This window comes from Nerophis lumbriciformis, linkage group LG24, assembly GCF_033978685.3.
Source record: "Nerophis lumbriciformis linkage group LG24, RoL_Nlum_v2.1, whole genome shotgun sequence".
NCBI lineage: Eukaryota > Metazoa > Chordata > Actinopteri > Syngnathiformes > Syngnathidae > Nerophis > Nerophis lumbriciformis.
Window position 1 is genome coordinate 5586018 of NC_084571.2, and position 24802 is coordinate 5610819.

Genomic DNA, 24802 nt, shown 5'->3' on the forward strand with positions numbered 1-24802 from the left:
GTATGTATATATATGTGTGCATACATGCATATATGTATACATATATAAAATATATATACAAATATATATAAACATACACATTTATATAGATAGCACGCCCCGCGACCCCGAAAGGGACAAGCGGCAGAAAATGGATGGAGGGATGGATATATATGTATATCCATATATATATACTTATATATAATATATATATATACATATATAAAATATAATTAAAAAATATATTTACATACATATATATATATTTTTTAATTGAGTCACGAAAATTATGAATTGATTTAGAATCAGAATAAATAAAAATTTTAAATCACAATTTTGTTGCACCCCTAACGGTCACTTAGTAGAACTGATCCGGATCAGCCTCAAAATGTAATCACTTGTTCCTTATACCGTTTCTGACATTTCCTCAAAGTTTCATCCAAATCGATTTGTAACCTTTGGAGTCATTTTTACAAAATAAACAATAGGTGTGTGAATCTTCGGGCACTGAACAATTCGATCCGATCCATGGGGTGACGATTCGATTCAGGATCAATTCTGGATTCATCTCGATTCAAACCGATTATCGCAATGTATTATTTGGTATACCGTATTTTTAGGAGTATAAGTCGCACCGGAGTATAAGTCGCACCTGCCGAAAATGCATAATAAAAAAGGAAAAAAACATGTATAAGTCGCACTGGAGCCCGGCCAAACTATGAAAAAAACTGCGACTTATAGTCCGAAAAATACGGTAATAGTTACAACGAAACTTTTTCAAAACAGGTAGAAAAGTTACTTCTGGTTGCATGGCATAAAACATCTTTTTAAAAATGTATTACAAAAAAAAAATTTGTATCGATTTTTTAAATGTATGAAATGATTTAGAATTGGGATTCGGATGTGAATCGATTTTTTGTGCACTCATACACCGGCCGAGTCATACCAAAGACAATAAAAAAAAATGGGATCCATTACCTCCCTGCTTGGCACTCAGCATCAAGGGTTGGAATCGGGGGTTAAATCACCAAAAGTTATTCCCGGGCGTGTCCACTGCTGCTGCACACTGCTCCCCTCACCTCCCAGGGGGTGATCAAGGGTGATGGGTCAAATGCAGAGAATAATTTCGCCACACCTAGTGTGTGTGTGACAATCATTGGTACTTTAACTTTAACAAACCATACTGAAGCATGGATGCACAATGAACCATAATGGGTATTTATGCAAATTAGATGACGCTGCCATGCAAGTGTAAAAATAAGTGAAGCAGTATGGAAAACAATATTGTTGGCACACGCTCCATCCCTGCGTGGCACATGCTGGCCGAGCTAGCAAGCTAACAAGGTGACTAAGCTGATGAAATAGTTTTAATTGCTTGACAGCCCTCTTAGTCAACGCGCCGCGCTGCCCTTCTCGCATCACACGCCAGCCAAGGTTATCCGAGGCGGCGCCCCCAGAGGCGTTCAAGAACAGTAGGCCCCTCATCTCGCCAGGGACGCGCCGCCGTTTTCGTGCTCGGCCAACCGTCGGCTGAGCTGCCGTGTCCTGTCGATGAGGCTGTTATCACGGCGGGAGTGACGAGCCCTCCTTCAGGATAATACCCAGCCAGGATGTTATCCTGGACCGGGGCGCTCAACCGTGGAAGCGCGAGGCAGTCGCCTCAGAGTGGTTTCTCCGCCGATTCCCTCCTTTTAGAGGCAGCAGGTGGAAAATCGACACGGTGGCAAATTACAAACACTTGAAAGTGACAACAAATATCCGTATTATATCAATTTGTCTGAGGGCGTAGAACTAGTGCACTGCCTCTGTTACTAAACCTGTGTTAGGGTGAGAGACCCCTTGCTGTGATATTTTATGTATATAAAAAAAAAAAAAAAATCCATTGAATCACGATTCTTATTCGTAACGATTCTTAATCGATTCAGAAAAATCTATTTAAAAAAAATATTTATTTTTTTTACTTTTTTACCTGTCTTCTACAGCCACTCATCCATCCATCCATCCATCTTCTTCCGCTTATCCGAGGTCGGGTCGCGGGGGCAGCAGCCTAAGCAGGGAAGCCCAGACTTCCCTCTCCCCAGCCACTTCGTCCAGCTCCTCCCGGGGGATCCCGAGGCGTTCCCAGGCCAGCCGGGAGACATAGTCTTCCCAACGTGTCCTGGGTCTTCCTCGTGGCCTCCTACCGGTCGGACATGCCCTAAACACCTCCTTAGGGAGGCGCTCGGGTGGCATCCTGACCAGATGCCCGAACCACCTCATCTGGCTCCTCTCGATGTGGAGGAGCAGCGGCTTTACTTTGAGCTCCCCCCGGATGGCAGAGCTTCTCACCCTATCTCTAAGGGAGAGCCCCGCCACCCGGCGGAGGAAACTCATTTCGGCCGCTTGTACCCGTGATCTTGTCCTTTCGGTCATAACCCAAAGCTCATGACCATAGGTGAGGATGGGAACGTAGATCGACCGGTAAATTGAGAGCTTTGCCTTCCGGCTCAGCTCCTTCTTCACCACAACGGATCGATACAGCGTCCGCATTACTGAAGACGCCGCACCGATCCGCCTGTCGATCTCACCATCCACTCTTCCCTCACTCGTGAACAAGACTCCGAGGTACTTGAACTCCTCCACTTGGGGCAAGATCTCCTCCCCAACCCGGAGATGGCACTCCACCCTTTTCCGGGCGAGAACCATGGACTCGGACTTGGAGGTGCTGATTCTCATCCCAGTCGCTTCACACTCGGCTGCGAACCGATCCAGTGAGAGCTGAAGATCCTGGCCAGATGAAGCCATCAGGACCAAATCATCTGCAAAAAGCAGAGACCTAATCCTGCAGCCACCAAACCGGATCCCCTCAACGCCTTGACTGCGCCTAGAAATTCTGTCCATAAAAGTTATGAACAGAATCGGTGACAAAGGGCAGCCTTGGCGGAGTCCAACCCTCACTGGAAACGTGTCCGACTTACTGCCGGCAATGCGGACCAAGCTCTGGCACTGAGCATACAGGGAGCGGACTGCCACAATCAGACAGTCCGAAACCCCATACTCTCTGAGCACTCCCCACAGGACTTCCCGAGGGACACGGTCGAATGCCTTCTCCAAGTCCACAAAGCACATGTAGACTGGTTGGGCAAACTCCCATGCACCCTCAAGGACCCTGCCGAGAGTATAGAGCTGGTCCACAGTTCCACGACCAGGACGAAAACCACACTGTTCCTCCTGAATCCGAGGTTCAACTATCCGGCGTAGCCTCCTCTCCAGTACACCTGAATAGACCTTACCGGGAAGGCTGAGGAGTGTGATCCCACGATAGTTCGAACACACCCTCCGGTTCCCCTTTTTAAAGAGAGGAACCACCACCCCGGTCTGCCAATCCAGAGGTACTGCCCCCGATGTCCACGCGATGCTGCAGAGTCTTGTCAACCAAGACAGCCCTACAGCATCCAGAGCCTTAAGGAACTCCGGGCGGATCTCATCCACCCCCGGGGCCTTGCCACCGAGGAGCTTTTTACAGCCACTCAGATAAATCATATTGTTGATGTAGATGAGAGGTGTCAAACTCATTTTAGCTCAGGGGCCGCATGGAGGAAAATCTGCGGGCCGGACTATTAAAATCATGGCATTAAAACTAAAAAATAAAGACAACTTCAGATTGTTTTCTTTGTCTTACTTTGGCCAAAAATAGAACAAACACATTCTGAAAATATTACAATAAAAATGTAGAAAAAAAGACGGGCGGTAAAGTTTAGATCCATGAAGGAAAGAAGAAAGCGAATGAATGTTTATAACTGAATACATTTACATATGCATAAAAATGTGTTTTCTTTTGTATTTTTTTTATTTTTATGAATTAACTAACATTTATGACAACCTTTTCCAAAACACAATATAGAATGTGAGATATAACAGGATAATGCATACATTTATCATTTGTTTTCAAAACGCTTACAAAAACGTGGGACCCCAAACATTTACTGTGGGACCCCATTTTTATGACTTGATGGGGTCCCCCGTAACCCATTTTGAAAATTCCTAGCGCCAACACTGATGGAGTATTGGTGCGTGCAAAACAGCAGCAGGCGGCTGTGGCCTGCGGGCCGGTTCTAATACTAATTAAATATCATCCCAGGGGCCATAGATAAGTCCCATCCGGCTCGCGGCCCTTGACTTTGACACCACTGATGTAGATGATCATATCTCCTGTACAGATGTAATGTATTTGTATTTGACTTTAGTAAATGTTTAGGTAGCATTTTGTTTAAAAAAAAAAAAAATTTATTAAAGGAGAAATGCACTTTTTGGGCGAATTTTATTCGATCATTATGACAGAAATGACGACGGATGAATAAAAAAAAAAAATGCATTCTAAATATTAAATAAACATAAATAAAAGTCAAAAAGAAGTGGGAGCTCCCCAATATTGCCCAAAAAATCCATTAAATACCTATCCAAAAAGCGCCAACAATACTCCATTTACATTTTGTGACTTGAGTATTAAAGTATTAGTAGTATAAGTAAGTAAGTACCAATGATTGTCACACACACACTCGGTGTGGCGAAATTATTCTCCGCATTTGACCCATCAACCTTGATCACCCCCTGGGAGGTGAGGGGAGCAGTGAGCAGCAGCGGTGGCCAGGGGCGCCGCTAGGGATTTTGGGCCCCATGAAAAGAATCTTTACAGGGCCCCCAACACAGTGTCATTATTTTTTCTGTATTATAATTTCATCATCATTAGGGGCCTCTCTGGGCCCCCCTCCATCATGGGCCCCTAGAATCCATCTTCTTTACCCCCCCTTTTCGGCGCCCCTGGCGGTGGCCGCGCCCGGGAATAATTTTTGGTGATTTAACCCCCAATTCCAACCCTTGATGTGATATTGTTATCATAAACACAATATCACCGTGTGATCATTAACGTGTGTGCCGATTTTTACATAATCGAGTAAATAACAATAGTGCTATCCTATTTTATAAAATTTGTCTTGCACTAATATAAATATATATATATATATATATATATATATATATATATATCCATCCATCCATCCATCCATTTTCTACTGCTTATTCCCTTTGGGGTCGCGGGGGGCGCTGGAGCCTATCTCAGCTACAATATATATATATATATATATATGTATATATATATACACATACATACATATATATACATACACACACATATATATATATACATACACATATATATATATATATATTAGAGATGCGCGGTTTGCGGACACAACCGCGGAGTCCGCGGATTATCCGCGGATCGGGCGGATGAAATTTAAAAAAATAAGATTTTATCCGCTCGCGGGTCGGGTCGGGCGGATTAATTAGATTTTTTTTTTTTTTTTTTTTTTTTTTTTGTGGGTGGCAGTTAAACCAATTCGGAAATATATATACATAGTTAAATGTTGTTACCCACATACGAAAAACGAGCAGGCACCTGCTGCATATGCCACAACAGAAGAAAAAAAAAGAAAAGAGATGGACACTTTTACGGAGCGGAGAAGGGACGCCTCGCCGGGGTCCGGGACCGAGGCCCCTTCCCCCGAGAGGGCCCCACCGGGAGCCGTAGCTGAGGCGATCCGCGAGAAGGGCCCGACGCACGTCCAGGGTCACTACCGCGCCCACCGCACCGACACCCCGCCTCGTCCGCTTTCGCCGCGGCCGGCGTCACGCGCAGCAGGTAAGCAGCTTACCTGCCCGCCACCCCCGTGGCCGGGGGCTCGTAACATGGGTCACTCCGCGCGCTACGCCCGCGCAGCTTACCTGCTTGCCACCCCTGTTGCCGGGGGCGCGTAACAGGGGTCACTCCGCTTTCGCAGTGCGCTCACGAAAGGGGTGGGGCTCACCCTGGTTGATATAGAGAGCAGGACGGTGGCCATGGAATTTCATTTAAGGTTTGTGATAAACCATCAAACTCATTCGTTAAAAGGACTCTATAGTAATATAAAGCGAATTTTTCTGGACATTATCATGCAAGAAAAGTTTATTTTTGGGATCGCGATCACCGCGTAATGATTTTTAAAGGTTGCATTACATTATTAACTGTCCCATGTGATCAGCCAGTGCGATTGGAAGTCCATGCTCAATTATTGCCTCCGTAAATAAAACTGCGGCATTTATCACATCCAAAGAATCTGTTTGGGCGACGAAAAACGTTGAAAGTTTTCCACTTGTATCGCTAGCAACGGCATTAGACTTGTGTTTTTTTGTCCCAACGTGGTCTTTTACATCGCTAATTCCTCCGTTTCCGATCGAAAAATCTTGTCTGCACAAGGTGCAATTCGCGTAGTTTTCACCCTTTTTTTTTTTTTAATTAATATTAGATATATAACAACGGGCGGATGGCGGGCGGGTGCAGTTCTGATCAAACGTTACATCGGGTGGATGGCGGATGGTTGACGACTTTCTGACGCGGTTGCGGATGAAATAAATTGCCTATCCGCGCATCTCTAATATATATATATATATATATATATAGATAGATAGATAGATATATATACATACATACATACATATATATACATACATATATATATAAATATATATATATATATATACAAATACATATATACACATACACATACATCTACAGTATATATATATATACATATATAAATACACATACATATATATATATATATGTATATATATATATATATATATATATATATATATATATATATATATATATATATACAGTATATATATATATGTAAAATTATTCTTCAAGTCAACAAACTTTTATACTTTTTTTAATCAAGCTTGAATTAATTTTAATGCATATTTTGTTCTAAAAAATGTAACAGGAAATGTATCATGTATTTCTCATTACATTTGTTTTAGTACAAAACATGCATTAAATTAAATTCAAGCTTGATTAAAAAAAAAAAAAAGTAGAACAATTTGTTTCACATTAATAAAAAGAGTGAAACAAAGTTGGAATGGGGGGTTTCAAAATAAAACTCTTGCTGGAACAGCCCTGCACCTACAATAAACACAGGTTTGGCATTAGATATGTTTACATAGGTTTGAAGTGTGTCACATATAAAACCTGTAAAGCAGTACAAGTTACGTTTTTTCCCTTCAATAACCGTATATGTTGGCCAAACGATGTAATAACGATATCCACTAAAATAGTCGCCATAAGCATCACCCTGTGCATGTTTGACTTTGCAGAAGTCAACCACTCAGCCTCTCCGGCAATAAATCTGACTTCTAACCAACCTTTCACTTTTCATTTATGACGCCAGCCTCCTCCTCCTCCTCTCATATCGCCACTCTGCAAATGAGCAGGCTGACAGCCTTGTCTGAAGCACAATATCACGCTGTCTTCTTACATGATGCGCTCCTCGTCTTATACCTGGGCTTCCACACTAACCACTACAGGAAATTATAGTTTTATGCACAGATTACTGATATGAAAGCAGCAGGTTAAGGATTTATGATTTATGATAAACCGGGCCCCCGGAGCATGACGCTTGGCAAACCGTGCACATGCTAGCATACACAGTACATGATGCACGTATAATATTAAATGCTACAGTAAATAAAACAGTAAAACAACACACAAGGCAGTAAACAAGTGTAGCTTTAGACCGTAATTAGCATCCTGTTAGTGTCACGCAGGGGTGTCCCGAGTGCGGCCTGGGGACCATTTGCCGCATGCAGCTTGTATTTTCTCGGCCCATAGCACATTCAAAAAACAAAACCGATTGAGAAAAACACACAAACATGGCAACAACGGAAAAGAGGCAAGAAAAAAGCCTCAAAAGTTCAGGCACGATTTCACTTCGTATTATACTCCGAAGGTACATTAGATAAAAATGTACAAACAAATTAGATAAATTCAGGTAAAACGGTAAAAATATTGAACACATTTTTATTTGAAAAATAATGCTAAAAACAGACGTTATATATATTTAAAGACAACACTTGGTGTGAGCTTTGTGTTATAGGTGGCAACAAGTTATTAGTATCTAAATATCAGCTTTTTCTCATTACATTATCTTTTTGCCCTTTTTATCTCACATTTAATGTTTTTTTCCTAAAATATGCAGTAGTAACCATTTAGATTTTTTTATTTGAAAAATAATGCTAAAAACAGACATAATATATATCTAAAGACAAGTTAATAGTATCAAAATGTCAACTTTTTGTCATTACATTATGTTTTATTGCCCGTTTTTCTTACATTTTTCTTCTTGTTTTTTCCCCTAAAAATGCTGTGGTGTTTTTTTGTTCTTTTTAAACAACTAGTATAAAACATTAGCATGCTAGTATAAGAGATGCTAACATACGTCATAGTTGGCGCCAATAATCAAAATCCATGATTTTTAGGTTAAAACATACAAAATTTGCAAAACAAGTATAAAACGTTAGCATGATAATGTTAGCATGTTAGCACATGACTGGGTAAGAAGAAATACCAAAATGCACTATTTGTATATGTAAACATTCAAATTTAACAAAAAAACTAGCACCTAAAATTTTTAACATGCTAACATAAGAGACTTTAGCATACTTTGAAGATGGCACCAGTTATCAAATTCCATGATTTTTAGGTTTAAACAAGCTAAATTAGCTAAATAGCTAACATAAAATTTCAGCATGCTATCATTAGCATGCTAATATAAGAGATGTTAGCATACTTCCAAGATGGCGGCAAGTATCAAAAACAATGATTTTTAGGTTAAAACATACAAAATTAGCTAAAAAAGCGAGCAAAGAACATTAGCATGCTAACATCAGCATGCGACTGTTAGGCATGCTAGCACGTGACCACGTAAAAGGAAATACCAATATGCGCTATTTGTAGTTGTTTCCATTCAATATTTTCATAAAGCTACAGTAAAATATCAGCATGCTAATGTCAGCATGCTATTATAGAAATGTCAGCATACTTTTAAAATGGCGAGAAGTATCAAAAACCATGATTTTTAAGTTCGAACGCACAAAATTAGCTAAAAAAAAAAAAAAGAGCATAAAATGTTAGCACTCTAACATCAGCATAGTACTGTTAGCATGCAAGCATGTGACCGTGACCGTTTGTAGGTGTTAACATTCAAAATGAGCAAAAATGCTACTGTAAAATATCAGCATGCTAATGTATACATGCTAATAATAGAGATATTGGCATACTTTCAAGATGGCGCCAAGAATCAAAAACCATGATTTTTAAGTTAAAAGGTACAAAATTAGCTAAAAAAAAAAAAAAGAGCATAAAACGTTAGCATGCTAACATCAGCATACTACTGTTCGCATCCAAGCACGTGACCGTTTGTAGGTGTTAACATTCAAAATGAGCAAAAATGCTACCGTAAAATATCAGCATGCTAATGTATACATGCTAATAATAGAGATATTGGCATACTTTCAAGATGGCGCCAAGAATCAAAAACCATGATTTTAAGTTAAAAGGTACAAAATTAGCTAAAAAAAAAAAAGAGCATAAAACGTTAGCATGCTAACATCAGCATACTACTGTTCGCATCCAAGCACGTGACCGTTTGTAGGTGTTAACATTCAAAATGAGCAAAAATGCTACCGTAAAATATCAGCATGCTAATGTATACATGCTAATAATAGAGATATTGGCATACTTTCAAGATGGCGCCAAGAATCAAAAACCATGATTTTTAAGTTAAAAGGTACAAAATTAGCTAAAAAAAAAAGAGCATAAAACGTTAGCATGCTAACATCAGCATACTACTGTTCGCATCCAAGCACGTGACCGTTTGTAGGTGTTAACATTCAAAATGAGCAAAAATGCTACCGTAAAATATCAACATGCTAATGTCAACATGCTATTAAAGAAACGTTAGCATACTTCCAAAATGGCGCCAAGTATCAAAAAACATGATTTTTAGGTTAGAACATACAAAATTAGCTAAAAAAGCGAGCAAAGAACATTAGCATGCTAACATCAGCATGCGACTGTTAGGCATGCTAGCACGTGACCACGTAAAAGGAAATACCAATATGCGCTATTTGTAGTTGTTTCCATTCAATATTTTCATAAAGCTACAGTAAAATATCAGCATGCTAATGTCAGCATGCTATTATAGAAATGTCAGCATACTTTTAAAATGGCGGGAAGTATCAAAAACCATGATTTTTAAGTTCGAACGCACAAAATTAGCTAAAAAAAAAAAAAAGAGCATAAAATGTTAGCACTCTAACATCAGCATAGTACTGTTAGCATGCAAGCATGTGACCGTGACCGTTTGTAGGTGTTAACATTCAAAATGAGCAAAAATGCTACCGTAAAATATCAGCATGCTAATGTATACATGCTAATAATAGAGATATTGGCATACTTTCAAGATGGCGCCAAGAATCAAAAACCATGATTTTTAAGTTAAAAGGTACAAAATTAGCTAAAAAAAAAAAAAAGAGCATAAAACGTTAGCATGCTAACATCAGCATACTACTGTTCGCATCCAAGCACGTGACCGTTTGTAGGTGTTAACATTCAAAATGAGCAAAAATGCTACCGTAAAATATCAGCATGCTAATGTCAACATGCTATTAAAGAAACGTTAGCATACTTCCAAAATGGCGCCAAGTATCAAAAAACATGATTTTTAGGTTAGAACGTACAAAATTAGCTAAAAAAAAAAAAAAAAAAAGAGCATAAAACCTTAGCATGCTAACATCAGCATACTACTGTTAGCATGCAAGCATGTGACCGTGACCGTTTATAAGTGTTTTTGCTCAAAATGAGCAAAAATGCTACCGTAAAATACCAGCATGCTAACATAAGAAATGTTGGCATACTTTCAAGATAGCGTCAAGTATCAAAATGAATTATTTTTATGTATAAACATACAAACCCCGTTTCCATATGAGTTGGGAAATTGTGTTAGATGTAAATATAAACGAAATACAATGATTTGCAAATTCTTTTCAACCCATATTCAATTGAATGCACTACAAAGACAAGATACTTGATGTTCAAATTAATAAACTTTATTTTTTTTTTTGCAAATAATAATTAACTTAGAATTTCATGGCTGCAACACGTGCCAAAGTAGTTGGGAAAGGGCATGTTCACCACTGTGTTACATGGCCTTTCCTTTTAACAACACTCAGTAAACCTTTGGGAACTGAGGAAACTAATTGTTGAAGCTTTGAAAGTGGAATTCTTTCCCATTCTTGTTTTATGTAGAGCGTCAGTCGTTCAACAGTCCGGGGTCTCCGCTGTCGTATTTTACGCTTCATAATGCGCCACACATTTTCTATGGGAGACAGGTCTGGACTGCAGGCGGGCCAGGAAAGTACCCGCGCTTTTCTTTTACGAAGCCACGCTGTTGTAACACGTGCTGAATGTGGCTTGGCATTGTCTTGCTGAAATAAGCAGGGGCGTCCATGAAAAGGACGGCGCTTAGATGGCAGCATATGTTGTTCCAAAACCTGTATGTACCTTTCAGCATTAATGGTGCCTTCACAGATGTGTAAGTTACCCATGTCTTGGGGCACTAATGCACCCCCATACCATCACAGATGCTGGCTTTTGAACTGATAACAGTCCGGATGGTTCGCTTCCCCTTTAGTCCGGATGACACGATGTTGAATATTTACAAAAACAATTTGAAATGTGGACTCGTCAGACCACAGAACCCTTTTCCACTTTGCATGAGTCCATCTTAGATGATCTCGGGCCCAGAGAAGCCGGCGGCGTTTCTGGATGTTGTTGATAAATGGCTTTCGCTTTCCATAGTAGAGCTTTAACTTGCACTTACAGATGTGGCGACCAACTGTACTTAGTGACAGTGGTTTTCTGAAGTGTTCCTGAGCCCATGTGGTGATATCCTTTAGAGATTGATGTCGGTTTTTGATACAGTGCCGTCTGAGCGATCGAAGGTCACGGTCATTCAATGTTGGTTTCCGGCCATGCCGCTTACGTGGAGTGATTTCTCCAGATTCTCTGAACCTTTTGATGATATTATGGACCGTAGATGTTGAAATCCCTAAATTTCTTGCAATTTCACTTTGAGAAACGTTGTTCTTAATTTGTTTGACTATTTGCTCACGCAGTTGTGGACAAAGCGGTGTACCTCGCCCCATCCTTTCTTGTGAAAGACTGAGCATTTTTTGGGAAGCTGTTTTTATACCCAATCATGGCACCCACCTGTTCCCAATTAGCCTGCACACCTGTGGGATGTTCCAAATAAGTGTTTGATGAGCATTCCTCAACTTTATCAGTATTTATCGCCACCTTTCCCAACTTCTTTGTCACGTGTTGCTGGCATCAAATTCTAAAGTTAATGATTATTTGAAAAAAAAAAAAAAAGTTTATCGGTTTGAACATCAAATATGTTGTCTTTGTAGCATATTCAACTGAATATGGGTTGAAAATGATTTGCAAATCATTGTATTCCGTTTATATTTACATCTAACACAATTTCCCAACTCATATGGAAACGGGGTTTGTACAAAATTAGCTAAAGAGCTAACCCTAATAATAACTATACAGGTAAAAGCCAGTAAATTAGAATATTTTGAAAAACTTGATTTATTTCAGTAATTGCATTCAAAAGGTGTAACTTGTACATTATATTTATTCATTGCACACAGACTGATGCATTCAAATGTTTATTTCATTTAATTTTGATGATTTAAAGTGGCAACAAATGAAAATCCAAAATTCCGTGTGTCACAAAATTAGAATATTACTTAAGGCTAATACAAAAAAGGGATTTTTAGAAATGTTGGCCAACTGAAAAGTATGAAAATGAAAAATATGAGCATGTACAATACTCAATACTTGGTTGGAGTTCCTTTTGCCTCAATTACTGCGTTAATGCGGCGTGGCATGGAGTCGATGAGTTTCTGGCACTGCTCAGGTGTTATGAGAGCCCAGGTTGCTCTGATAGTGGCCTTCAACTCTTCTGCGTTTTTGGGTCTGGCATTCTGCATCTTCCTTTTCACAATACCCCACAGATTTACTATGGGGCTAAGGTCAGGGGAGTTGGCGGGCCAATTTAGAACAGAAATACCATGGTCCGTAAACCAGGCACGGGTAGATTTTGCGCTGTGTGCAGGCGCCAAGTCCTGTTGGAACTTGAAATCTCCATCTCCATAGAGCAGGTCAGCAGCAGGAAGCATGAAGTGCTCTAAAACTTGCTGGTAGACGGCTGCGTTGACCCTGGATCTCAGGAAACAGAGTGGACCGACACCAGCAGATGACATGGCACCCCAAACCATCACCCAACCATGCAAATTTTGCATTTCCTTTGGAAATCGAGGTCCCAGAGTCTGGAGGAAGACAGGAGAGGCACAGGATCCACGTTGCCTGAAGTCTAGTGTAAAGTTTCCACCATCAGTGATGGTTTGGGGTGCCATGTCATCTGCTGGTGTCGGTCCACTCTGTTTCCTGAGATCCAGGGTCAACGCAGCCGTCTACCAGCAAGTTTTAGAGCACTTCATGCTTCCTGCTGCTGACCTGCTCTATGGAGATGGAGATTTCAAGTTCCAACAGGACTTGGCGCCTGCACACAGCGCAAAATCTACCCGTGCCTGGTTTACGGACCATGGTATTTCTGTTCTAAATTGGCCCGCCAACTCCCCTGACCTTAGCCCCATAGAAAATCTGTGGGGTATTGTGAAAAGGAAGATGCAGAATGCCAGACCCAAAAACGCAGAAGAGTTGAAGGCCACTATCAGAGCAACCTGGGCTCTCATAACACCTGAGCAGTGCCAGAAACTCATCGACTCCATGCCACGCCGCATTAACGCAGTAATTGATGCAAAAGGAGCTCCAACCAAGTATTGAGTATTGTACATGCTCATATTTTTCATTTTCATACTTTTCAGTTGGCCAACATTTCTAAAAATCCCTTTTTTGTATTAGCCTTAAGTAATATTCTAATTTTGTGACACACGGAATTTTGGATTTTCATTTGTTGCCACTTCAAATCATCAAAATTAAATGAAATAAACATTTGAATGCATCAGTCTGTGTGCAATGAATAAATATAATGTACAAGTTACACCTTTTGAATGCAATTACTGAAATAAATCAAGTTTTTCAAAATATTCTAATTTACTGGCTTTTACCTGTATGCTTTGCCACCTGTAAACATCCAGATTATAGTTTTATAAAACTTGGATCGGTTGTAGCCCTTTCAGAAAAAATGAAGGAGCGACTAGATGACGGCAAGCGAGCCTCGTTATGACGAGCCACTGTGACCGACCCCCCACAGGGTGGAGGATCATGTCTGAAGACCCAAAACCACTTCAGGTGAGACAGCAGCTGTTGTCAGACAAGACAGAGACAAACGACGGACGGCCAGACGGGCAGAAACCCCGCGTGGGGCGGACAGATGTCCTCAGGCAACATACGGAAGGAAGACACTCACGATCGCTTGAAGGCCTCCAAAATGTTGTCCTGCTGCTCCTCTTGCACCGCTGAAAGCCGACAGAAGGAGGAAGACTGCTGAGGTTAATTCATTACACCAGCGGCAAAGCAATAATGGACTCGGGACCTCGCCGGGCCACTAAATGATAGAATCTAATGTTCACGGCCCTGGCTGAGTTATTGTCTGACAAAGCTAGTTAGACGGCGGCGCAGGAGGCGCTGAATGGAAGATGACAATAATGTGATTAAGTGTCGGCGTGACGACCCACCCTGCACCGACACCTCAAACGTGCAGCTGTCGCACTTGTCCTTGGAGGTGACCTCGCAGCGGTAGCCACCTGCGTCTCCGTCCACAGCTTTGATGATGCGCATCTCGTACGTGTAGACCTGGAATACAAACGCGCGTTAAACGACGCATGAACACAGACCATCAGACCGAGTTAGTCGTTCTTCTGGGTCAGAGTCACCAAGTCTCAAATCTGGACTCACTTTCACAAGACCGCCTGCTGTTCTTCTACAGTGAGAACATTGAGGAGCACGCCTGTCCCAATTCAGGGGAGCCACCCTTCATAGGTCATGGTCTTTACCAGTTCCACCCTTCATAGGTCATGGTCTATACCAGTGCCACCCTTCACAGGGCATGATCGACACCATAGTTCCACCCTTCAAAAGGCATGGTCTACAACTAATTCCATCCTTGAAAGGGCATGGTCTACACCAGTTCCACCCTTCCAAAGGCATGGTCTACACCAGTTTCATCCTTCAAAGGGCATCTTCTACAAAAGTTCCACCCTTCAAATGGCATGGTCTACACCAGTTTCACCCTTCATAAGACATGGTCTACACCAGTTCCACCATTCAAATGGCATAGTCTATAACAGTTTCACCCTTCAAAGGTCATGGTCTACACCAGTTCCACCCTTCAAAAGGCATGGTCTACAACAAATTCCACCTTTCAAAAGGCATGGTAAACATCAGTTGTACCTTTTAGAGGACATGGTTTACACCACACCAAAAGACAAAAGTCGGTTTTAGGCTTTGTGGTTGCATCAGATGTCCCTCGCCCTTATGTCACAATGCTAGCTACAGTAACATTACCAATGTCACAGTTTTATGCAAGCTTTTAAGGTCTCGCCATGTTTTAACGAGTGAAAAGTCGGCTCTAGCACAAAGAATCATGGGATCGGCCGGATCCTAGCGCCAAAAGCTTCCTTTGGGGCCAGACTTCCCACTGAGTTCAAAGAAGACTACAAAGATGAAGCCCCTGAATCGGTGCAGAGGAATGGACACTCCATTGTGTGCCAGGCCTACAATAAGGCCAGTTCCGGTTAGACTTGCCAAAAACAAATCCAAGATTCTCATGCATGATTAGACAAGACCCTCCATGAAGGACGCCAATCTGTCCACTGCCTTTTTCAGTCAACGTTTGTCAATCTCATGGTCCATCTTGGAAATTCTCCACTTGAAGCTCAACTTCACTCTCATCCCAAGTTGAACGATCCAGACTGAATCATTATGATCGGAGCTGGTGATGATGATACCTTGGTGCTCCTGTCATAGGACTCCTTGAACTGCAAGTGCTTCCCAGCCTTGCTTCCCAGGTCCAGCCACTTCCCCTTCAGCCATTTCAAGGTGGGCTTCCTCATCAGGGTGGAGGAGTCCACTTTTGCCACAAACATCACATCCTTGCCTGCCGCGGTTTAAAGAGAAAACGTGAGCAAACATCCGGCGGACTTAGAGACCGTCCAGAGTTCATGGTCTGAAGAACTGACCTTGGGTGACTGTGGTGCTCTCCGGCTTCAACACAAACAGACCGGTCAGTTCTGAGAGCTGAGGGTCCTCGCCTGGCACGGCCTCTGTAAGGAGGGTGTGTGACATGAATAAAAAACAATGTGGAACTTTGGGAAACTACTGGTAGATTGGGGTATCATTTTTTTTAGAGGGACGGACCATTCCTCATGTGTAAACACTCAGCAAAGTCCATCATTGTACATTTTGGGGTACAATGTCTAGTAGTGGGGTGATACTCTCAACAGTTGTTTTTTTACTCTGGACTTTCACAGTTCGAACCTGGAAAAGTGCAAACTGTTATCCTGGAGCAGGGGTGTCCAAAGTGTGGCCCGCAGCTAATTTTTTAACAGCACATTCTAAAAATACTATTGAAAAAAAAACAATAAAAAGTGGAATAAAAGAGAAAACCATTGAAATGTGACAAGGAAACATTGAAATGTTGACTAATGACACAATAACTCTTTAAAATTGGCATTGCTCAAAAATAATAATGAATTAAAATGAATGTTGTTATAAAATATTGACATATTTAAGGCTCCAATTACTTCAAATTAAATATAGCACTTTGAAATATTTTTGGGGTAAAATATTACATATTTTGTGTTTGCCTTTCAAAAAAACTGGGTTTTCTTTGACCAAAAAGGGCAACGAACAAACAAATGAAAAAAACGTTTAAAAAAAATTGTCGGATGGATCTAGAGTTGATCTAGAGCAGGGGTGCTCACACTTTTTCTGCAGGCGAGCTACTTTTCAATTGATCAAGTCGTGGGGATCTACCTCATTCATATATATAATGTATATTTACTTATTTATGAAATATATGTTTTTGTTAACAAGTTAAAGGTGTTTAATGATAATGCAAGCATGTTTAACACATATAGTTAATATTGTTAATACATTAAAGGTGTTTAATGATAATACAAGTATGTTTAATACATATAGTTAATATTGTTAACAAGTTAAAGGTGTTTAAAGATAATGCAAGCATGTTTAACACATATAGTTAATATTGTTAACAAGTTAAATGTGGTTAAAAATAATACAAGCATGTTTAACACAAATAGTTAATATTGTTAACAACTTAAAGGTGGTTAAAGATAAAACAAGCATGTTTAACACATATAGTTAATATTGTTAACAACTTAAAGGTGGTTAAAGATAATACAAGCATGTTTAACACATATAGTTAATATTGTTAACAACTTAAAGGTGGTTAAAGATAAAACAAGCATGTTTAACACATATAGTTAATATTGTTAACAACTTAAAGGTGGTTAAAGATAATACAAGCATGTTTAACACATATAGATTCCTTTCTTTCATGAAGACAAGAATATAAGTTGGTGTATTACCTGATTGTGATGACTTGCATTGATTGGAATCAGACAGTGGTGATGATAACGTCCGCATTTTCGAATGGAGGAGAAAAAAAGTCCTCCTTTCTGTCCAATACCACATGAAAGTGGTTGGTTTTTGGCATCTTATTCGTCCAGCTTCCGTACTCCTTTGTATACACTTTACAAGAAATACATTGTCGGCAAACTCCGTAGCTTGCTAGCTTGTGCGCGCCAGCTTTCTGAGACTCTTATTTTGGTAGCGCAGGCAGGATGAAGCAGAGCTTTTATTGTGCAACTGTGCAGTCGGTCTTTGGAGTTTTGACGACAGGTACGGCGCCAGAGTCTGTTGAAATAAAGTGTTTCTCGCCTTCCAGTCGGTAATTTTAATGAGCTGGCAGCAGCCAGCGTCATCTCAGAAGACCCTCGGGTGCCGTGAATGTCAATCAAGTGACGAAAGTGACGTCATAGTGAAGATTTATGATCGCTCATTTTTAGGACTATTTTTTTAATGCCTGGCTGGTGATCGACTGACACACCCTCCGAGATCGACCGGTAGATCGAGATCGACCGGTAGATCGCGATCGACGTAATGAGCACCCCTGATCTAGAGACTTAGGAGTTGGAAAAATAAAACATTTAAATTAATGATGACTTATTTGAGTGGGGCCATTTTGGATACCCAATAAATGTTATTGTTTTTTTTAGGAGGGGGGTTTAACTGTCATTTAAAAAAAGAAAAAAAAGAATCAAAATCGACGTTATGATTTATTGACCTATTTAAGGCTCCAATTACTTGACATCAAATATTCCTCTTTGAATTTTTTGGGGGGGGAAATATTGCCTATTTTGTGTTGTTTCCATAAAAAAACAAAGTTTTTTTTTTACAATAAGGACAAAAAGAAACATACAAAAAAATAACAAAAACTTATAATAGACGGTTTGATCTGAAGTTGATCGGGAGACTTACATTTTTTAGGTAAAAACAAAAAAATTCTAAAATTATGACTTTTTTTAGTTTTAACACTTTTATTAGTGGGGCCCTTTTGGATCACCACAAATTGTAGTGGGACTTTTTTTCAAACTGTAATTGCCCAAAAAATAATAGTGAATTGAATTGTTGACCTATTTGAGACTCCAATTACGTCATATCAAATATTTCACTTAGAATTTTTTTTGGATATTTTGTGTTGTTTCTTTGACAATAAAGACTAAAACAAACATACAATAAAAATAACAAAAACGTATAATCATTACATAGATCTGAAGTTGATGTAGATACTTAAGTGAAAGTAAAAAAAATGACAATAGGACTCCTGCTGAACAAAAATGTTACCGTAATGCTAAAAACATGCTAAACGCGAAGGAAAAGCTCAAATACTGCTTCCGGTTCAATTTGTCTTCGTGCAGATAACCACGCATTTTTGCACACTTTTTTTTATGTTTGTGTTTATCTGGAAAAATAAAAATCCATAAGAGGAAAACAGCACAAAATCACATTTTTTTGGCAATATTTTAATGAAAGTCAACCCCTTTTTGTTTGTTTTTAAATCTGCCACATATAATAAAAATCAAAAAACGGCCCTTTTGGATGAAATTTTTTTTTTCGATTTTTGTGTTTATCTGGAAAAATTTAAATCCATAAAAGAAAAACATTACAAAACCCAATTTTATGGCAATATTTGAATGAAAATCAACCCCTTTTTGTTTGCCATATACGATAAAAATCGAAAAAACGGCCCTAATTTTATTTTTTGATTTGTGTTTCAGAATTGGAAAAAGAATGAATGGTTCATTCTTGCGTTCATACAAAACAAACAAGAAGGGGTTGATTTTCATTCAAATATTGCCTTAATATTGGAGTTTGTGCGGTTTTCCTTTTATGGAGTTTTATTTTTCCAGATAAACACAAAAATTAAAAAAAATGTGCAAAAATGCGTGGTTACCTGTGTGATGACAAATTGAACCGGAAGCAGTATTTTAGCCTTTCCTTTGCGTTTAGCATGTTTTTAGCACATTGGTAACATCTTTGTTCAGCAAGAGTCCTAAAAAACAAGTTTCGGACCATTTTTTCTATTTTCATTTCTGAAACAAAAGTTGGACAACTATTTAATGACACTTTTTTATATATATATATATGACTTATGAACAGAAGGTACACAAGAACGAGAATGAACGGAAGGTACACGGGTCCGTGTACCTTCCGTTCATTCTAGTTCCAATTCTGAAACGCAAGTCAAAAAATAAAATTAGGGCCGTTTTTCGATTTTTATTTTACATTTTTAAAACAAACAAAAAAGGGTTGATTTTCATTAAAATATTGCCATAAAAGTAGATTTTGTGCTGTTTTCCTTTTATGGATTAGAATTTTTCCAGATAAACGCAAAAAAATTAGCAAAAATGCGTGGTTATCTGTGTGATGACAAATTGAACTGGAAGCAGTATTTTAGCCTTTCCTTTGCGTTTAGCATGTCTTTAGCACAACGGGAACATCTTTGTTCTGCAGGAGTCCTATATATAAAAAAGTGTGAATAAATAGTTGTCCAACTTTTGTTTCATAAATGAAAATAGAAAAAATGGTCCGAAACTTGTTTTTTAGGACTCCTGCAGAACAAAGCTGTTACCGTTTTGCTAAAAACATGCTAAACGCAAAGGAAAGACTAAAATACTGCTTCCGGTTCAATTTGTCATCACACAGATAACCACGCATTTTTGCTAATTTTTTTCGATTTTTGTGTTTATCTGGAAAAATAAAAATCCATAAAAGGAAAACAGCACAAAATCCAATTTTATGGCAATATTTTAATGAAAATCAACCCCTTTTTGTTTGTTTTAAAATCTGCCACATATAATAAAAATCGAAAATCGGCCCTAATTTTTTCTTTTGATTGGCGTTTCAGAATTGGAATTAGAATGAACGGAGGGTACACGGACCTAAAATACTGCTTTCGGTTCACACATTTTTGCATTTTGGACGAACATTTTTTTTAGATTTTTTTTTTTATCTGGAAAAATTTAAATCCATCAAAGGAAAACAGCACAGAATCCAATTTTACGGCAATATTTGAATGAAAATCAACACCTTTCTGTTTGTTTTAAAATCTGCCATATATGACAAAAATCAAAAAACGGCCCTAATTAAAAAAAATTATTTTCGTTTCAGAATTGGAAATAGAATGAACGGAAGGTACACGGACCCTAAAGGTTAAAAAAAAATCTCAATATTGTATTGGTTTTAAAAAGGAAAAATATCAAAAAGGCCGCCGCATGCTATAAAAGTTTGGACACTCCTGCCCCGGAGTCTACAAATTAGTCCTAAATGGTACATTAGTCTAGTCTGGACCACCAGGGGCACACACGGACTCCTCCTAGTCCTAAGACCACATGCGGTCCGTCCTTGACTTCCTCAGAGGAAGTTGGTCACACATTGGATTCGACAGTTCCTTGGTAGACGTTTCAGTCGCCAGCCAATAGACGGATCCTCGTTTGTTTCACGGACATGCTAACACTTTCGGGTCTTACCGTCAGGCGGCAACTCTGCGTCGGAGAAAGAGAAGGCGAGGAGCGGCGTCAGTCTGTGTGTTGTGGTCGCAAAAGCAACATTCACGCACACACACTTGTGTCGGCGAAACAAATGGAGTCAATCTTTCAACGTCTTCAATGTTGCCAACTCTTCAGTAAGAGAAGTTGCTATTGGCTCTCCTAAAAGTCACTAAATCATGCATTGTCTAATTGACCTAATTGGCCGTTAAGTTCAAAACCCGCCCTTGCAAACACCATCTTTGAATAGTGAATTCCGAAACACATGGATTAGTTCCAGCTGCAATAACACTCCCCGTGTCTCTTCAATTGCAAAGAAAAAAGAGTATTACACGCATTAGTGAATTAGTCTCTGTACGTTTTTAAAAATCGAGTACGACTGCAAAATAATGCACCAAGGGCCAGAGAAAGTGACAGCAATTTGATAAAGAAGGTGAGAAACATTGTTGATATAATAGTGTAGATTTAATTCATCATGTGTAGGTATTTCACATCATTATTCTCTATAAAAATGTGTTTTGTGTTCATATTTTTACTATTATATATTTTAATTGAATTAATGTGGGAAAAAAATGTTTTGGGGTTTTTCGTCGGATCATTTGGAACGGATTACTAACAAAAAACAATGTATCTTACACAGAATGGAGTAGAAATCACAATAAAAAAAAATAAAAATTGGAGATTTTACGGTTTGAAATAAAAAAGAACTCGCTGATCAGTCACCAGAATACGGTAATTTTTTTACACAAAATTACCGTTCATTTAAAAATAGTAACACTGTTATTTTCACGGTAAAATTGAGCTGCCAGTTTTTACCGTAAAATCTACCATATAAAGGGAAAAATGCTACTGCTGGTATTTTTTACGATACAATTGAGCCGCCAGATTTTTTTTTTTTTCCGTAAAATGAACGATTGTTGTTTTTACAGTGCGTTACTGTAAATTGAAAAATGGGACAGTTATTTTTACTGTAATATTTTGCCATCTGAGCTGCCAAGTTTTGTTTTTCGGAAAATCGACCATGTAAAGGGAGAAACGGTACTACTGTCATTTTTACGGTAAAATTCTGCCGACTGAGCTGAGTTTTTTTTCATCGTTTTTACAGTGCATTACTGTAAATTGAAAAATGGTACTGGTATTTTAACTGTAAAATGTTGGCATCTGAGCTGCCACGTTTGTTTTTTTGTCAAATCTACCATGTAAAGGGAAAAGGGGTACTTTTTATCGTAAAATCAACGATTTTACAGTGCATTACTATCGAAAAACAGTACCTAAGGTTTTTCAGTGTAAAATTCTGCCAACTGAACTGCTGGTTGTTCACCCTAAAATTTATGGCCGTTGTTTTTGAAGCGTGTTACTGTAAATTGAAAAACAGTACCAGTGTTATTCTTATGGAACAATTCTGGCGACTGAGCTGCTAGGTTTTTACCGTAAAATTATACAATTATAATTTTGTTTATACAGTGCATTACTGTAAATGGAAAATTGGTGTTGTTATTTTTACTGTAAAATTCTGGCATCTTAGCGGACAGATGTATTTTTTTTCTGTGATATCAACGAATGTAGTTTTTAGAGTGCATTACGGTACCACTGCTACATTTATGGTAAAAATCTGGCGACTGAGCTGCCGGTTTTTACGCTCATAAAAACTACAATCGTTGTTTTTACACTGTATTACTGTACAGGGAAAAACGGTACTACTGTTAATTTTACGGTAAAATTCTGACAATTGAGGTGTCAGCTTTTACCGTAAAATCTACTACTGTTGTTTTTACAGTGAAATATTGTAAATTGAAAAACAGTACCATTGTTATTTGCTCTGTAAAATTCTGGTGACCCAGCTGCCAGTTTTTTACTGTTCAATTAACAATTGTTGTTTTTAGAGTGCATTATGGTAAATTAACAAAACGGTACCATTGTTATTTTAACGGTAAAATTCTGGCGGCTAGTTTTTTTAATGCAGAATTAACGTTTGTTGTTTTTACAATGCATTACTGTAAATGGAAAAACGGTACTAATGTTATTTTTACGGTAAAATTCTGGCATTTGGGCTGACAGATTTTTTTTCTGTAATATCGACGGTTACTGTTTTAAAAGTGCATTAGTGTAAAGGGAGAAACTGTACTACTGGTATTTTGTACTGTAACATTGATTTAAAAGTTGAAATTAAAACTGAGGTGCCAGTTTTTTACTGTAAAATCAAATTGCGTTGTTTTTACAGTGAAATACTGTAAATGGGAAAACAATACGGTAAAAATGTGACGACTGAGCTGCCAGTTTTTTTCCCCGTAAAATCTACGATCGTTGTTTTTACAGTGTAACACTGTGAAGGGCAAAACTGTACTACTGTTATTTTTAAGGTAAAATTCTGGCATTTGGGCTGACAGATTTTTTTTTCTGTAATATCGATGGTTACCGTTTTAAAAGTGCATTAATGTAAAGGGAGAAACTGTACTACTGGTATTTTTTACTGTAAAATTGATTTAAAGGTTGAAATTAGGTGCCAGTTTTTTACTGTAATATCTACTGCTGTTGTTTTTACAGTGAAATACTGTAAATGGGAAAATGGTACCACTTTTACTTTTACGGTAAAAATCTGTCGACTGAGCTGCCAGTTTTTCCCCCGTAAAATCTATGATCATTGTTTTTACAGTATAACACTGTGAAGGGAAAAACTGTACTACTGTTATTTTTAAGGTAAAATTCTGACATTTGGGCTGACAGATTTGTTTTTCTGTAATATCGATGGTTACTGTTTTAAAAGTGCATTAATGTAAAGGGAGAAACTGTACTACTGGTATTTTTTTACTGTAAAATTGATTTAAAGGTTGAAATTAGGTGCCAGTTTTTTACTATAAAATCTACTGCTGTTGTTTTTACAGTGAAATACTGTAAATGGGAAAACAGTACCATCGTTATTAATTCTGGTGACCCAGCTGCTAGTTTGTTTACTGTTGAATTTACAATTGTTGTTTTTAGAGTGCATTACTGTAAATTGAAAAGCAGTACCATTGTTATTTTCTCGGTAAAATTCTGGCGGCTAGTTTTTTTTTACTGCGGAATTAATGCTTGTTGTTTTTACAATGCATTACTGTAAATGGAAAAACGGTACTACTTTTATTTTTACGGTAAAATTCTGGAATTTGGGCTGACAGATTTTTTTTCTGTAATATCGACGGTTACTGTTTTAAAAGTGCATTAGTGTAAAGGGAGAAACTGTACTACTGGTATTTTGTACTGTAACATTGATTTAAAAGTTGAAATTAAAACTGAGGTGCCAGTTTTTTACTGTAAAATCAAATTGCGTTGTTTTTACAGTGAAATACTGTAAATGGGAAAATGGTACCACTGTTACTTTTACGGTAGAAATCTGACGACTGAGCTGCCAGTTTTTTTCCCCGTAAAATCTACGATCATTGTTTTAACAGTGTAATACTGTGACGGGAAAAACTGTATTACTGTTATTTTTAAGGTAAAATTCTAGCATTTGGGCTGACAGACTGTTTTTGCTGTAATATCGACGGTTACTGTTTTAAAAGTGCATTACTATAAAGGAAGAAACTGTACTACTGGTATTTCTACTGTAAAATTGATTTAAAAGTCCAAATTAACCTGATGTGCCAGTTTTTTTTTTACTGTAAAATCTACTGCCGTTGTTTTTACAGTGATATGCTGTAAATGGGAAAACAGTACCACTGTTACTTTGACGACTGAGCTGCCAGTTTTTTTCCCCGTAAAATATACAGTCATTGTTTTTACAGTGTAACACTGTGAAGGGAAAAACTGTACTACTGTTTTT

The 24802-nt window shown here is 38.6% G+C and overlaps 1 protein-coding gene across 2 annotated transcripts in view; it reads right to left on the bottom strand.

Annotated features, from left to right (window-relative positions):
• The window catches only part of mybpc2a (myosin binding protein Ca), a 96383-nt gene extending 80149 nt beyond the window's left edge, over positions 1 to 16234 (bottom strand). For both annotated transcript variants that reach the window (XM_061981394.1, XM_061981395.1), the window contains exons 1-4: positions 16111 to 16234; positions 15880 to 16028; positions 14608 to 14725; positions 14340 to 14388 (exon numbers count right to left, since the gene is read on the bottom strand). In XM_061981394.1, coding sequence (XP_061837378.1) covers positions 14340 to 14388; positions 14608 to 14725; positions 15880 to 16028; positions 16111 to 16216 — 422 coding nt within the window. In that variant the 5' untranslated portion in view covers positions 16217 to 16234. The remainder of the gene's footprint in view (positions 1 to 14339; positions 14389 to 14607; positions 14726 to 15879; positions 16029 to 16110) is intronic.
• Between the last annotated feature and the right edge of the window lie 8568 nt (positions 16235 to 24802).